The sequence below is a fragment of the Cornus florida genome, unplaced genomic scaffold, assembly GCF_030987335.1.
Source record: "Cornus florida cultivar Cherokee Brave unplaced genomic scaffold, ASM3098733v1 CherokeeBrave_3.0.0_Hap2_Chr01, whole genome shotgun sequence".
Classification (NCBI taxonomy): Eukaryota; Viridiplantae; Streptophyta; class Magnoliopsida; order Cornales; family Cornaceae; genus Cornus; species Cornus florida.
In genome coordinates, this window is record NW_026775571.1 from 26,522,580 (window position 1) to 26,537,923 (window position 15,344).

The 15,344-nt window shown below is 38.7% G+C and overlaps 2 protein-coding genes across 2 annotated transcripts; both read left to right on the forward strand.

Annotated features, from left to right (window-relative positions):
* The first annotated feature begins 535 nt into the window (after positions 1-535).
* On the forward strand, positions 536-3,392 carry LOC132270145 (uncharacterized). Its single transcript, XM_059771350.1, has 4 exons — positions 536-1,100; positions 1,419-1,617; positions 1,747-1,944; positions 3,182-3,392. Exons 1-4 carry the CDS (start codon positions 536-538, stop codon positions 3,390-3,392), a joined length of 1,173 nt encoding a protein of 390 aa, XP_059627333.1.
* A 9,037-nt stretch (positions 3,393-12,429) lies between these two features.
* Positions 12,430-13,846, forward strand: LOC132293969 (RING-H2 finger protein ATL2-like). The gene has a single exon (XM_059791665.1). It carries the CDS (start codon positions 12,724-12,726, stop codon positions 13,576-13,578), a length of 855 nt encoding a protein of 284 aa, XP_059647648.1. The 5' UTR covers positions 12,430-12,723; the 3' UTR covers positions 13,579-13,846.
* The last annotated feature ends 1,498 nt before the right edge of the window (positions 13,847-15,344 follow it).

Genomic DNA, 15,344 nt, shown 5'->3' on the forward strand with positions numbered 1-15,344 from the left:
TTTGGTCCCACCAAGAGGGGGACAAGTGAGGGAGACCGTTGATCCACCTTTTCAGATAAATGAGGAACAGTTGCAGTTGGACGTTCAGGCAGCTCTTTTCAAAGCATTTCGACCGGCAAGAGCATCATTGTCACAGTTTGTGTCACCACCGGCACCACCACCACCACTACCTCCAAAGACAAATAAGTTAGATGATACTCTTTATCACATTGCCAAGTTCGTGAAGTTGATGCCAACTTTGTTTGAAGGCGGTCCTGATCCGCTTGTTGCGGATAGTTTCATGGATAGGGTGGAGAAGCATATCAACGCCATGAATTTGGCGACGGATAAGTTGAAGATTATATTAGCAACTTATAACTTTGTTGGGGATGCTGAGATTTGGTGGAAGACCGTTTCTCACACCCATAATTTGGACACCATGACATATGACACATTCAAAAGTTGTACTATGAAAAGTATTTTCCGGCACCCAAGCGGAGAGAGCTAAAGAAAGAGTTTAATGGGTTGAGGCAAGGGACCATGACAGTCACTGAATATGAAAACAAGTTCACATCACTTTTTGAGGTTTGCACCGGGGATTGCCAATGATGAGGAAGGGAAAATAGAGAAGTTTCCTGATGGCCTCGATCTTACCATCAGGCCAATTGTGGCCACTTCAGAACCGACAGATTATGCAAAAGCAGTGCGAAAGGCCTTAGTGATTGAAGCTGAAAGCAAGGATAGCAAAGCTATTAGAGAGTCCTATAAGCACAATAGGAATACGGGTGTTTTCTTTGAGGGTCAATCAAGTAAGAAGCAGAAGTATGAGCAGTCAGGGTTCAGGGGACAGCAATCAACCAGATCTGCACCCACAGATTCGGTGTCTATAGGGTCTTCTAGACCAAATGTCGCTTGTTTCAGATGTGGACAACCAGGGCATTTCAAATCCCAGTGCACTCAGGCTCAGGTAGTTCAAGTGATTTATTTCAAGTGTGGGCAGTCAGGGCATCACAAGTCTCAGTGTACTCAGATTCAGGTCGCGTCTGGTAGATGTTTCGGGTGTGGCCAGCATGGCCATAGGGTGAAAGATTATCCACAACAGGGCAGTAGTTTGGCCAGAGGTAGAGGTTCACAGCAGAGGCAGATGTAATCTGCCACAGTTCAGTCAGGGTTTCGACTACCACCACCACCTCAATCGTCCCAGCCAGCCATGTCAGCTCAGGGTTCTTGACAGGGCAGAAGAGCTTCCTTGAGTGTACCTACCCAACAGTCCGGTTATCAAATAGGTGGTTCCCAGGGTCAGAGGACTCAGGGTCGTGTGTTTACACTCACTCCAGCTGAGCCATCATCTAGTCCTTCAGTTGTTAGGGGTATGTTTTTTGTGTCCCATTCTTAGGCTCGGGTGTTGTTTGATTCTGGTGCTTCTTGTTCATTTATAGCTTCATCATTTGTATGGGCATTGGGTTTGAAGGTCAGTTATTTAGACAAACCACTTTGTGTTAACACACCTATCGGGGATTCAGTTACTCTTAGTAGAGTTTGTAGGGGTTATTCCATCACGATTGCTGGGTGTGTTGTTGAGTTTCATCTCATCATTCTCGAGATGACAGGGTTTGACGTCATTCTTGGGATGGATTGGTTGTTATCTTTTAGAGCCGTCATTGATTGTTTTAGGGACAGAGTGTCAGTGTGTACCCCGGATGGGGATTGTTTCTGTTTTGTGGGAGATCGGTGTGATCCCCTCACTCATTCATTCTATGGTGTTAGGGTTCGGGATCGGCAAACATTTTTCTTGGCTAGCCTTTTCACCGATGATGATGTTGAGTTTTATGGGGTTGATTATCCGGAGGTTGTGCGTGATTTTCTGGATGTGTTTCCGGAGGACTTAACGGAGTTGCCTCCATACCGAAAGGTGGAGTTTGCTATTGATTTGATGCTTGGTACCGAGCCAATCTCTATGGCACCGTATCGTATGGTACTAATTGAATTGGAAGAATTGAAGAAGCAGCTTGATGATTTAAGGGTGAAAGGTTTCATCCGACCGAGTGTGTCACCGTGGGGTGCACCGGTCTTATTCGCTAAGAAGAAAGATGGTTCTTTGAGGTTGTGCATTGATTACCGGAAGTTGAATCGCCACCATCAAGAACAAGTATCCTTTGCCAAGGATAGATGATTTATTTGATCAGTTGAGAGGAGCTAGTTGTTTCTCGAAGATTGACTTGAGGTTTGGCTATTATCAATTGCGAGTGAGGGATGAGGATATCTCGAAAACAGCGTTCCGTACGCGGTATAGACACTACAAGTTCCTTGTTATGCCATTTGGCTTGACTAATGCGTCAGCGGCATTCATAGACTTAATGAACCGTGTCTTCCACGATTACTTGGACCAGTTTGTGGTAGTTTTCGTGGATGACATCCTTGTGTATTCACGAACTCAGGAGGAGTATGAGGTCCATTTGAGTACTGTATTGTAGATTTTGCGGGAGCATCATTTATATGCTAAATATGAGAAGTGTGAATTTTGGCTACAAGAGATGAAGTTTTTGGGGCATGTTGTCTCGGAAGGTGGAGTATCGGTTGATCCATCGAAGATTGAAGTGGTTCTGAATTGGGAGCAACCTAAAAATGTCTTTGAAATCCAGAGTTTCCTTGGCTTAGTGGGATATTATCGGAGATTCGTGAAAGATTTTTCCCGTTTGGCAGCTCCTATGACCAGATTGACCCGGAAAGGGATTAAGTTTGCATGGAATGAAGCTTGTGAGTCTTCCTTTTAGGATTTGAAGACAAGGTTGACCACGGCTCCAGTGTTGGTGATTCTTGAGCGTGGCTTGGGTTATGTGATTTATTGCGATGCGTCACGTGATGGATTGGGTTGTGTACTGATGCAGGATGGTAGAGTAGTGGCTTATGGGTCTAGACAGTTGAAAACTCACGAGCTTAACTACCCTACTCATGACTTGGAGTTAGCGGCAGTCGTCTTTACTTTGAAGTGTTGGAGACATTATTTGTATGGTGAGAGATTTGAGGTTTTCTCAAACTACAAGAGTCTCAAGTACCTTTTCTCCTATAAGGACTTGAACAACAGACAAAGGCGATGGGTTGAATTCTTAGAAAATTACAACTTTGACTTGCAGTACCATCCGGGTAAGGCTAATGTGGTAGCTGATGCCTTAAGCTGAAAATCTCGTGGGACTTTGGCTAGATTAGCCATCCCGAAATGGAAGATGCTTGAGGATTTGGCAGAGATAGGATTGTATTGCCTTAACGATGATGTTTGCAGTGAATCAACATTCTTTTTTAGTCTTGTGGCTCAGCCTACTCTTGTCAGACTAGTGATTGGGTCGCAGAGACAAGATCCGGATTTAGATGCCATTCACACTTTGATCTTCAATGGGGAGACAGTGAAAGATTAGACCCTACATGCAGATGGAGGTCTACGGTTCAAGGGTTTGTTAGTCGTTCCCACAATTTGCCGTGAGGACATCTTATGGGAGTTTCATACTTCCCGTTTTGTAGTTCATCCATGTGGTACCAAGATGTATCATAATTTGAGAAGACAGTATGGGTGGAGTGGGATGAAGAGAGATGTTGCACAGTTTGTAGCCAAATGCCTTACCTTTCAGCAGGTGAAAGCTGAACACTAGAGACCAACGGGTTTGTTGCAGCCATTGCCGGTAACACAACAAAAATGGGAGGAGATTGTAATGGATTTTGTGGCAGGTCTTCCTAGGTCACAGTGTACAAACGAAGCTGTATGGGTAATTATTGACAGATTGACCAAGACGGCTCACTTTTTGCCTATTAAAGCAACAGATGATGCGGAGGCACTTGGTACACTTTATGTGAAATAGATTATGAGATTGCATGGAGTTCTAATGGCTATTGTGTCAGATAGGGATGCCAAGTTCACCTCAAAATTCTGGGAAGGACTTCAAGCAGCGTTTGGTTCATCGTTGCACTTCAGTACGGCATTCCATCCGCAGACGGGCGGCCAATCAGAGCGCACCATCCAAATCTTAGAGGATATGCTTCGGGCCTATGTTCTTGATTTAGGAGGTAGTTGGGAGGACCACCTTCCACTCATTGAGTTTGCTTACAACAATAGTTATCAGGCGAGCATTCAGATGACTCCATTTAAAGCGTTGCATGGCAGGCCTTGCAGGTCTCCTGTTTGTTGGACTGAGGTGGGCGAGACAGCCGCCTTAGGACCCGACATCGTACTCGAGACTACAGAAAAGATTAAGCTGATTAGACAGAGGCCACTCACGGATCAAAGCCGACAAAATAGTTATGCGGATAAACGAAGACGGCCGCTATCCTCTGAGGTGGGAGACCACGTTTTTCTTCGGGTTTCTCTACGGAAGGGGCCATGATTCATTGGACCATTTGAGATCTTGGACAGGATAGGAGAGGTTGCCTACAGGCTTGCATTGCCACTATAGTTGGACAGAGTCCACAACGTTTTTCACGTATCGATGTTGCGAAAGTACGAGCCAGATCCGTCCCATATTCTTGATTGGGTTGATGTGGACATTGATGAGGATGTTTTCTACGAGGAAGGACCAGTTCAAATCCTTGACACACGGCAGAAGGTATTAAGGGACAAAACGATACCGTTAGTGAAGGTTCTCTGGAGGCATCATGGGGTCGAGGATGCTACTTGGGAGCTTAAACAGGAGGTTCGCTCCAAGTATCCAGAGTTGTTTTCTTTCTCAGGTATGGTTTGATTTTGGGACAAAATCCTTTTAAGTTGGGGAGATTGTAATGTTTCCAATTTTCATCATTTTTCTTTTTCGGGTTTTCTATTGTTGCAAGTTTTTCGTCTTTTTCTTGTTCTGTGTGTCGAACATCGTGGGGTGTGTCGGGTATGTCCGAGAGTCGGGTGGGACATTTCCTTGAGTTCAGGACTCTTGGAAATATATCGGTTGCCATTTCGGCAATTTTTTTTCATTTTTCGGGCCGGACGGTCTCAGGTGGGACCCGCTACCGGGGTTGCTGCGTACGGAGATTTTAGTTGAGCCCATTTGCATCTCATGCATTTTATTTAAGGTGTTTTATATGGTATTTGTATGGTTGTGTGCATATATGTATAAGTTATGGTAGAAAATTAAATGAAAAAGGTTTTTTATTAGTGGTACAACCCACCACTAACACTTATGTATGGCTTAGAGACCATTTTGGTCTCTCACTTTCTCTCTCCCCGTAACCCCTTTCTTCCTCTCACTTTTCTTCTCCTTTTATCTTTCGTTTGATCTTGAACTTTAAAGTTTGATTACTTCCTCAATTCTTGGAAATTTTGGGTGCCGTTTGCGGCAAATCGAAGAGCTCGGCGAGATCTTCAAGTTGATGTAAGCAATTGTAACTTTGGTGCATCCTAGGAATTTCAAAAATTAGGGCTTTGATTTGGAGTTTTGGGAATTTTCATCTCCATTGAGGTAGGGGTGTTCTAATGCATGATTTCTTTTACTTTTGTGAGTTTTATAACTTGAATTGATGTCTATCATGTTCAATTAGTATAATTTCTAGCAAAATTTTCTTAAATGATAGGTATGGACTATATGTGACTAATTGTTAGTTGTTTTATAGTATTTAAACATGCTTACATGAAGTTGAATCCATGTCGTATATGTTTGTTATGTAAAGTTGAAGTTAAATGAGAACTTTAGTTATGTAGATTAGAAAATTGCTTTATATAGCATGTGTGAGAGTTTTATGGTGGAATTGATGAATTGAAGTATGAAACATTCCATGCATTCATTGGGATAGAAGAAGGGGAAAATTGTCTTTAAAACAAATGAAATTGTTTTGGGAAAAGTTTTCCAAAAGTGTTTGCAAAAACTCGGACGCCTAGGAGGCGCTAGTGGTCCGTGGTATTAGTGTAGTCTAGAGGGGAGTATGGTTGAGCTAACCAAGACGGATGCGACGCCTTGGAGGTGCCTTGTGGTCGTGGATGATTAGCCAATCCTCCTTTCATGACGCCTTGGAGGTGCCTTGGGTCGGAGTATACTAACGGTTTGAAAGTTGAAACGGAAATGTTTCGGATATGGGAAGCGACATTTACATGACATTGCATTTCATTAGAATATATGGTGTATATGTGTTTGGGTGACCATTGTTATATAATTGTCACTATAATTGTTGTCATGTACCCCTATACTATGATCCCGTTTTCTTTACCTATTCCTTACGTGGATTCACGGGGTCATAAGAAGTGTGTATTAGACACTTCCTACTGAGCGTTTAGCTCACCCTATTATTTTAATATTTTCAAGTTCGGGAAAAGAAGTAATGGACGACCATCTACCATAGCTTTAGCTTGGATTAGGAGAATGTATATTTTGCTACATTTTGTATTAGACCTCATTTTGTAAGGTGTTGACCCAAATGTACCATTTTGCAGCATGTGAAATATTCAGGTTTATTTTGTATATGGCCATTGGGGAATTGTAATTATGCTTATTTACACTAAATCATTTAGTGTATTTCATGTAACGTGTTGTAAATTATGTTAATATTGTTGTTGTTATTAATGTATTAGATGTTAAAATGTATTCAAATATGTAGTTGGGTATGGTGTGTAGGGTGATTGGTTATCAATGTTGGTGTATCTCGGACAGTGAAAAATTTAGAGTTTGGATAACCTAGAACCGGTCGACGTAAAATTCCCACACATCGACCGGATGACCTGAACCAGTCGACGTGTAGCCTCCCACACGTCGACCGGTATCTTTGCAGTAGCTATTTCACTGTGCATGACCTGAACCAGTCGACGTGTAACCTCCCACACGTCGACCGGTATCTTGGCAGTGGGCAATGTCACTGTGCGTGACCCAAACCAGTTGACGTGTAATGCATACACGTCGATCGGTTCCTGTTCCACACATTTTTTGTTTAGTTTCCCTAATTATCCTTTTATTCAAAGTTACGAATATTTATTTTAGAACCAAATAAAATTCAATAATTATTTTTTTATCACAAAAAAGACTATATTGCCCCGAACTCTATCTTATTTATTAAGTGACATAAGTAAATGACCATTATGCCCTTTGAATCTCATAGTATTAGACTTGTGGAAAATAACCATTTTGTCCTTATTGGGTTCTAATGTACAAATTTAACGTGAAAGGACCATATTACCCTTGGATGATTTTAGGTCGGATAAAGATCCGTTTAACGATCCGGACCCAGTGGATTTGGGTCGTTACATTTTAGCCTTGTGAATTTAATGAATCTTAGGTTCTCCTTTGATTTCTATGGATTAATTTTTTCTATTGATTCTCCATGTGATTACATGTTGTCTTATGTGTGATTATTTGAGAATTGATCTTTATACTCGTTTTTCTATATTAATTGCATGTTTATGTGTGGTCGATTGAGAATCTAGTTTTCATTGAATGGATTTGTCAATTAATTTTATGGGTTAGACTTACACTTGATGGGTTGTTCTACAATTTAATTCATGCTTGTAGTTAGGTAGACAATCTATACTTGATTTGATAGTCCATGGCTTATTATTGCAAATTTCATGATTTTCTAGATTGATGTGTGCTACAATTGTTGACTACTTTGATGGGTCATGCTTAGAATTGATGGGTTGTGCTACTCTCAGTTTGGTCCTACTTCTGATTCATTTTGTTACTAAAAATGTAATGACCCGGATTTTTTGGATAAATTTTTTCCGTTGTCTTTTCCCTTCTGAGTTTGGTTTCTTGTCGATTAGTGTCGTCTCGAGTGCTCTGGAGTGATTTCCGAGACTCTTTTCTTTGGATTGACAACTTCCTTTAAGGACCAAGTCATTTCCACATTTTTTCGTTTTTCGACACTATTCACTTTTCGTCCTTTTCCCTATTCCGTCTTTTTCCTTATTTCGTCTTTTCCTCGTTTGACACTTTGTTTGCGTAACCACACTTCTTGTGTTCGGAGTTGGTTTCTGACTTCACATATCTTCATTCCCAATGATTTCTATGAGATACGTATCTTTACTTTCGTGATAAAGTACTCTGGTTGCTCCCGGTGCCCATAGGGGCATAAATGCAAATTTTTTTGTAAACTTTTTCTTTTCTTGAGGTGTTTTTCATAAATATCTTTTGAAGATATTTTATTTCAGGGGTATCTAAGAAAATATCTTTTGGAAGATATTTTCATTCTGGGGCAGTTTCGCAGTTTTCACTTTTTGGAGGGGTCATTGTGTAATTAATGAAAGTTATTACTCAATGCCTTGTTTTGAGCCTGGATCCTCGTACAGGATTCATTTTCATATTTCGTCGAGTCTTGGACTCTTAGAATTTCCTCCTGGACAATATTTTCCAGTTTTAGGGTTTCTGGCCCTAGTTTGTGCCAAACTTGTTTTGGGCATAACTCTTTGTTCGGGACTCAGTTTTTGACGTTGTTTCTTCCGTTGTTCATATTTTCTCATTTGGAGTCTTTTTTGTTCACAGAGTTTTGCCGTTTGAGCGCATTTGCTCGAATTTCACATTTCCAGACCCGGCGGGGCCCGTTCGGGGCACTTTTTGAGTTTTTCTATAAATAGGAGGTCTTAGAAAGAAAAATCAGATTTTTCTCTCTCTCCTCTCTCATGGCCGGTCCAAGTTCCATCCATGGCTGCCATCTTCTCTCTCCTCTTTTGGACTTCTTCCTTTCATTAAAAAGTGGTGATGCCTTTGTGTTTATTGTTCCCCGTGGCGAGGCCTTCGATTCCAACCTATTGGAATCTCGTTTTGGCCATTTCTTGAGTTCAGATTTAAAGTCAAGTTGTGTTTTTGATGGGGCTTCCTTGGGATTCATGTTCGTGGTGCTGTCCCCGACAAAACCTAGGAGTTTCGTCGGATTTGGAGCCGATTTATTTTGGTGGGGATTTGAGATTTCATCTCAAATGGAGGTAGGGAATGTTTTAGGATTTCTTATGTGTTGTATTGTGTATTTTTCATGATTATACAACTTATATATGTGCCTTGTATCAAATCTAGAAAGTTAGTAATTTTTAATTCTTTGTATAAGATTTAAAATTCATGATGATATATAACTTTGATTTGAATTGTGGTATGGTAGAAAATCTTGTTTTAATATGTTGGTTAACATATATTAAATTTGGATTAATTAAATAAGAATTGCTCTTTTTAATTAATATTTATCTTTTGTGAAAGATTTAAGTTCATGGCCATACCTTACATGGAATTGAGTTGTATTATGCTTCTAAATTGAGTTTTGGCATGTTTGTTAACATACTTTAATTTGAGAGCATTTGGTTGAGTTTGGAAATCTAGAGACTTTAATTAAGGGAATTAATTAAAATCTATTTTGGTGGTTTCATGGGCCTAATTAAGCTTGTGTGTGAATATATGTAATGACCATGATATGTTTATTAACATATATTAAATTGGGGCCAATTGGAAATGATTTGAAATCTAGAGAGTTTAATTATTTTGATTAATTAAATTCTATCTGGTATATCCATGGATCTAATCATGTTTTAGAAGTTGTTTCTATTTTAAGTGCATGGATTTAGACTTGTGATGTATTCACTAGATTGTGTTATATGCATTGAAAAGCATTGTTGTTAAGTTTATATTCATGAGAGTATGTTTCTAATATGAATATATTATTGGTTTGTGATTTTGTAGCATTATGGATATGAAATGCTTATTATGCACAATTGAGAGTAATATTGCTAACTTGTTACTATGTAGTAGTAATATATATAAGTTATGAACTTATTTGGCTTATTTTGGAATCTTGGAACATTGTTGAGTTGAGATGGCTAGGGTTTGGGTCTAGTACGGGGACGTGAGTCCTCTAAGTCATTGAGATAGTGCGCACTTAGGGTGGTCTTCCCTGCGGGTTAGTGCCCGGAATAACCATTGAGGTCTCGGCAGAATTCCGAGCGTGATGTCCAAGTCTTCCACTTTTTGTTTTCGCATTCAATTCCAAGTTGACAATCATGTTTACCTTGTTGACTTGTGGTTTTGGCTATTGGCGATTTTGATGTTGTTAAGTACATCCATACTAAATTGATATATTTAGTTGATTTCACACTTTTAGATTTCTAGTTGATAACCTAGAGAATCTATGTCTTGATGTGTGGTATTAGATATTCTAATTATGCTAAATTGTTATATTTAGTTGATGTTGCATTTTAGACTTCAAGTTGATAACCTTGAGAATCTATATGTTGTTGCTTTGTGTAAGCATGCTCCTATGTTGTTACTTTGTGTAAGTATGAACCTATGTTGCTAAAATTGCATGAATGAGGTGATTGATGCTAGAAATGATCTTAGGTAGCTAGGATGCTCCTTGAGTCTCACCTTTGACATAGACGTTAGGTGGAATGAACCACAATAATTAAATTATGCAAACTTGTAAAATGTAGGTCGATGCATGCTCATTTCCTACGAGTAGCTTTATGTTACTCACCCCTATGATACTGGGGCATATTTCAGGTACAAAAATCAAAGTTGAGGTCTTCATTATGCTTGGATGGTTTGTAAACTTGGAGACTTCCATTTTTGGTGAAGGTTGGCTTGGAATGCCAATTGTAGTCTTATATGTCAACATGTGTACATTTGATTCCTTATATGTAATGTGTACATGAGTACACTCTTTACGATGTATTTGACATGTATGAGATGAGACCGAAGGCCAATGACATGTAATTTGTATCTTATATAATTTTGACTTCATGGAATATTATGAATGTATTGAAAAATATTGAGTTTTTGCTTCACCATGTTTGCATTGGGTGTGGGAATTCCATTTTGATTCTTTCATTAGCATTCATTCACCATGTATAAAGTGTGGCCAAGGGCCAAATGGCATTTTGAAACCATCTCATGATTTTAAATTCCAAGTTTTCGTTTCAAACTTTGTTTGTAGCATTTTGGCCGTTGGGGGGTCATATTTTGTATCGGCCATATTTTTGGGCCATGGACCATTTTAGCATGTCATACTAGGTAAGTTACGTTTGCGCGCCTGGTCGTTTCCGGGTAAGGATTCTTCTTTGGTGAAATGAGCCTCCTACGGACTCATTTTTCACTTTTGTTGCATATTCTGACCTAAGGGTATTTTGAAAATTTTCTTTGGAAAATAAATTCCATTCTTTACATAGTTGATTAGAAAATATGATTTTAGGTGGGGTTTCTTTTTCGTGTTTTTCCAGAAAATGCCATCTTGGCATCGGAAATCGCATCCGAAGTTCAGCTCTCAGTTTTTAAATTTAGCAGCTTTTTGGACCCTCTGGACCAGTTTTCTTGGGAGGGCATTTTGGGCATTTCACATTGTGTATATTTTGATTTTTCCCTTAAGTCACGTAGAAAACTCGATTTTAAGGGGGGTTTCTTCTTTGAGTTTTTCCAGAAAATGTCATCTAGGCCCTCAAATTTCCATTTTTCCCGGAAAAACCTCTGCTGCCAGGTTTTTGGGTTGCACTTTACTGTCCTCTTCACATGTAAACGGTTACGAGGGGTTTCGTAACCAGTTACATGTGCATGGGCAGTGGTTTTGGCAAGATTTTTGGTTTCCTAACCGGTTAGGAAGGTCTCCTAACCGGTTAGATGTTTTTGGTTGTCCTCTTTTGGACCGTTTTGCCCCTTCTTCTTCCGTTAGCCATATCTTCTTCATCCGGACTCCAAATCAAGTGATTCTTGAGTCTAAATTTATTAATTTTTCATTATCTTTCCAATGGTATGCTCGGTGGCACCCACTTTTAAGCTGAAAATGATGATTTTGCCCCTAGGTTCATTCTTGTTCGTTTTTGAAACGCTTCCGCATTTGATTCCTTTGGGTTCCGTGATCTCGTTGAGGGTCATAATGGTGTCTTAGAGACATGTTGTATCTCTAGAGACCATTGTTCTGTCTTTTGCTTCCGCATTTTGGATCCGTTATCGGGTCATCTTTCGGTTCATCACTGACACACCAGGTTGAAAAACTTCGGTCGTCACAAAAAACGGAGGAGGAAACTCAGTACCAAATGCTTGGTAATCCTCGGTAGAGCTTATTTATGATTTCGTGCCGAACCCGGTAAACGAACAAATAGGTGGTCTTTCTGGAAATGTGAAACAAAAGTTTTCCCCTTGCATCTACACATTGGTTTATTTGTCGGTTAGGTAGACAATTCATTCTTAAAAGAGTGTGGTTTGGTGAACGAGTTTGGTGGCGATTCCATTGTACCCCAAGACCTCACTTCTCATCTCTTAAATCCCTATCTCAACTTAATTTTATTTTACTTGCATCTTAATTAATTGAATCTTAGTTTAATCAACAATCCAACCTTTCTTTGTAATCTTTTGATACATTAGAGTCGAAATTAAATTCTAACATGTATAATCTTTTCGGATGATCCCTCCTCATTCATATTATATAATATAGATGTTAAGCGGTTTATAAATTTAAAGTATAATGCCCACTAAACACTAATTTCTAAACTCAAAATGTTATGCATTATTTTGTACGGGCGACATCAGTCCATTGTAATTGGATTGAGATATTTTTTTATTTTATTTATAATTTTTTTTACGGAGATATCAACACTTCACTCGCTCGCATAAAATTTCAAGATTTATTAAACTGGGTCATTTTGGTCATTTCATTAAACCACGTAAATCCCCACGTCTATTATACGGAGTACTGGCACTCCAAGATTATTAAATATAAACCTTAACACATCTATAGTCTGCACTTGAAGAAGAACAACTACCCCTCCTCTCTCTCGCCCCCTCGCACAGACCTTCTCTCTCTAAAACCGCGTAGCAAATGGATGATGACAATTATGGTCGGCGCTACGGACCAAAGGGCTACGCGCAGAGCGGCAAGATAATGCTCAGCGCAATTGTCATCCTCTTCGGCGTCGTCGTCTTCATGGTCTGCCTCCACATATACTTCCGCTGGTACCTCCGCCGCTCGCGGCGGCGCCACCTCCAAGTCCGCCGCCGCAATCGCCGCCTAGTCTTCTATCTCGAATCCAGAAACCCCAACTCCGCCTCTGCTACCACCGTCCACGGCCTCGACTCCTCCGTCCTCATCTCCCTCCCAATCTTCTTCTCCCCGGAGACCCACCCCGATTCGCTAGAATGCGCCGTGTGCTTATCGGAATTCGAGGAGAACGAAACGGGTCGTCTCTTGCCCAAATGCAAGCACAGCTTCCACACAGACTGTATTGACATGTGGTTTCACTCTCACTCCACCTGCCCAGTTTGCCGATCGCCGGTCGAGCCGCAGAATTCGCCTCCGGTTCACGAGAACCCGCCCGATTCGGCTGTGCCAGTGGCTGAACCGGTGGAACCCGGACCGGATTCGTGTTCTGGGTTGCCTATGGATTCTTCATCGTCGTCGTCTTTGGGGACTCGAAGAAAGGGATTGGATATGGAGACTGTGACGGTAGAGGTACAGAGGAGGAACGAGTCGGTGGACGAGTTGGTACTGAGTTCACCCGCGAGTCAGGCGCTGAGATCGCCGGGGACGCGGTTGCTGTCGTTGAAGAGAATACTCAGCATGAATAGGAAGTCGCCGTCTGGTGTGGGAGCGAGTTGCGGAACTTGCGGGGTTGGGGTTAGTGAGCTGGATGTAGACGAGTCGACTCAGAAAACTCGGGCTCACACACCTAGGTGAGAACCATGAATATTCAAAAGAGATGGTCACGGTCAAGCGACGGCGTATTAAGAACGTTGAAAGTTTTATTTTTTCAAAAGTTAATGTTGAAAATTGGAAACAATGACATTTGGCGACTGTATGTGAGAGACTCGAATCTCTAGGGGAGACTAGGACGGTGGGATGCGGGTGAGTAGACTAGACGTGGCACGAATATAGTGATTATAATATCTTGTAATGGGAGTTTTTCTCACTTGTTGGATATTGATTAACTTGTTTTGGATAATTATTTCTTTTTTATTTTATTATTATTATGATTATTACTCCATTTGTTTAAAAAAAATTATCACTCTTTTCAAATATATTATTAATATAATATGATTCAAAAGGATAAATTAGTAATTTTTTTAGAAAGACAAAGCAGGTCTTACATGTTTTCTTAAAAATTTTTACTTTCCAAAAACGACATCTAAAATGAGGTAGTTTTATAATTTTTATAGAGGACAATGAAATAATTACATGTCTCATTAAAAAGTTTTACACCTCAAAAAAGATATCTAATATAAAACATGAAACAGAGGGAGTAGTTAATAAACACAAATAAAATTAATAAATAGAGGGAGTAGCCCTAATTTTTCTTTTAGAACGATAAATATCAATTTTTAATAAGATTAATGACCTATTTTTGGAATTGTTTTTCTTCCCAATATTAGTTTTCCACTCAATCTTCTATTTATACCATTATAAATTTAAAATAAAAAGCTAAATTTATAAGTAATATGTAATTTTTTTTTTAGACTTGTAAACATGTATAAAAAAATATTCTATTAGCAATTGATTTTTTTTTTTCAAAATAATTAGTCAATCTTTTAAAAGTTTATTATACAAATTAATTGAATAGGAAGAAATGATAATATTTTATTATTAGTTTTTGTACATTAAAAATGGCTGTTTTAAGTCCTACACAATATATATATGTATATATATTTTTAAATTTGAACTTTAATTAAATTATCTTAATTTAAATTGATAATATAATATTCATTAATTAACTAAAACATATAAGAACATTAAAAAAAAAAAAAAAAAAAAAGAGCGGACGCTATAATCTTTAAAATGAAATTATAAATGCGCCTTTACACTATAGAATATTTGGTTCTTATAATCTTTAATATCATAATTTGGTAGCTCAGAACATGTACTATAATGGCTGGAATGAGAGGTCTGGTATCTGGGAAGATGAATAGTGCATCACAGTTTAATCACTAATAGATTTTATATTATAATCTATGGACGTTGAAGTTAATTAGTTGATATTTTTTGTTTTAAGTTAGCTGATCATGTCTCTTATTTATTAATATTATATATATATGTCGTATTAAGTTTATGAATTTTGATCATATATACTCTATTCTCAAATTTTTATTTAAAAAATCACATCTCACATGTACATATTTTTTTTTGTAAAAAAATCATACAATGCAAAACATGCCAACTCTCCAAAAATAATTATAGAAATCAATATCATACCGTGTTTGTGAATTCTGATCATACATACTATATTTTTTGGCATTTTGTGTAGAAATTTATTCGCACATATAACAATTCAAACAAAACATTAACATGTTAATTACATGAATTATGAAAATAAATAAGTACACATGTTTATGGTTTAGATTAAAAGAAATGGAATGTAAATTTTTGTAATTGCATTTGCTCATTTTTAGAATAAATAAATTATTCTTATTAAAAAATTTGAAATGTTGCAGGAAACTAATAAAATGGTA

Coding starts and splice junctions, on each gene's coding strand:
- LOC132270145 (XM_059771350.1), top strand. CDS start 536: ATGAAAACAAGTTCACATCACTTTTTGAGGTTTGCACCGGGGATTGCC. Junction 1,101..1,418: donor GGGCAGTAGTTTGGCCAGAG/GTAGAGGTTCAC, acceptor GTTCATTTATAG/CTTCATCATTTGTATGGGCA. Junction 1,945..3,181: donor GAGCCAATCTCTATGGCACC/GTATCGTATGGT, acceptor GACTTTGGCTAG/ATTAGCCATCCCGAAATGGA.
- LOC132293969 (XM_059791665.1), top strand. CDS start 12,724: ATGGATGATGACAATTATGGTCGGCGCTACGGACCAAAGGGCTACGCG.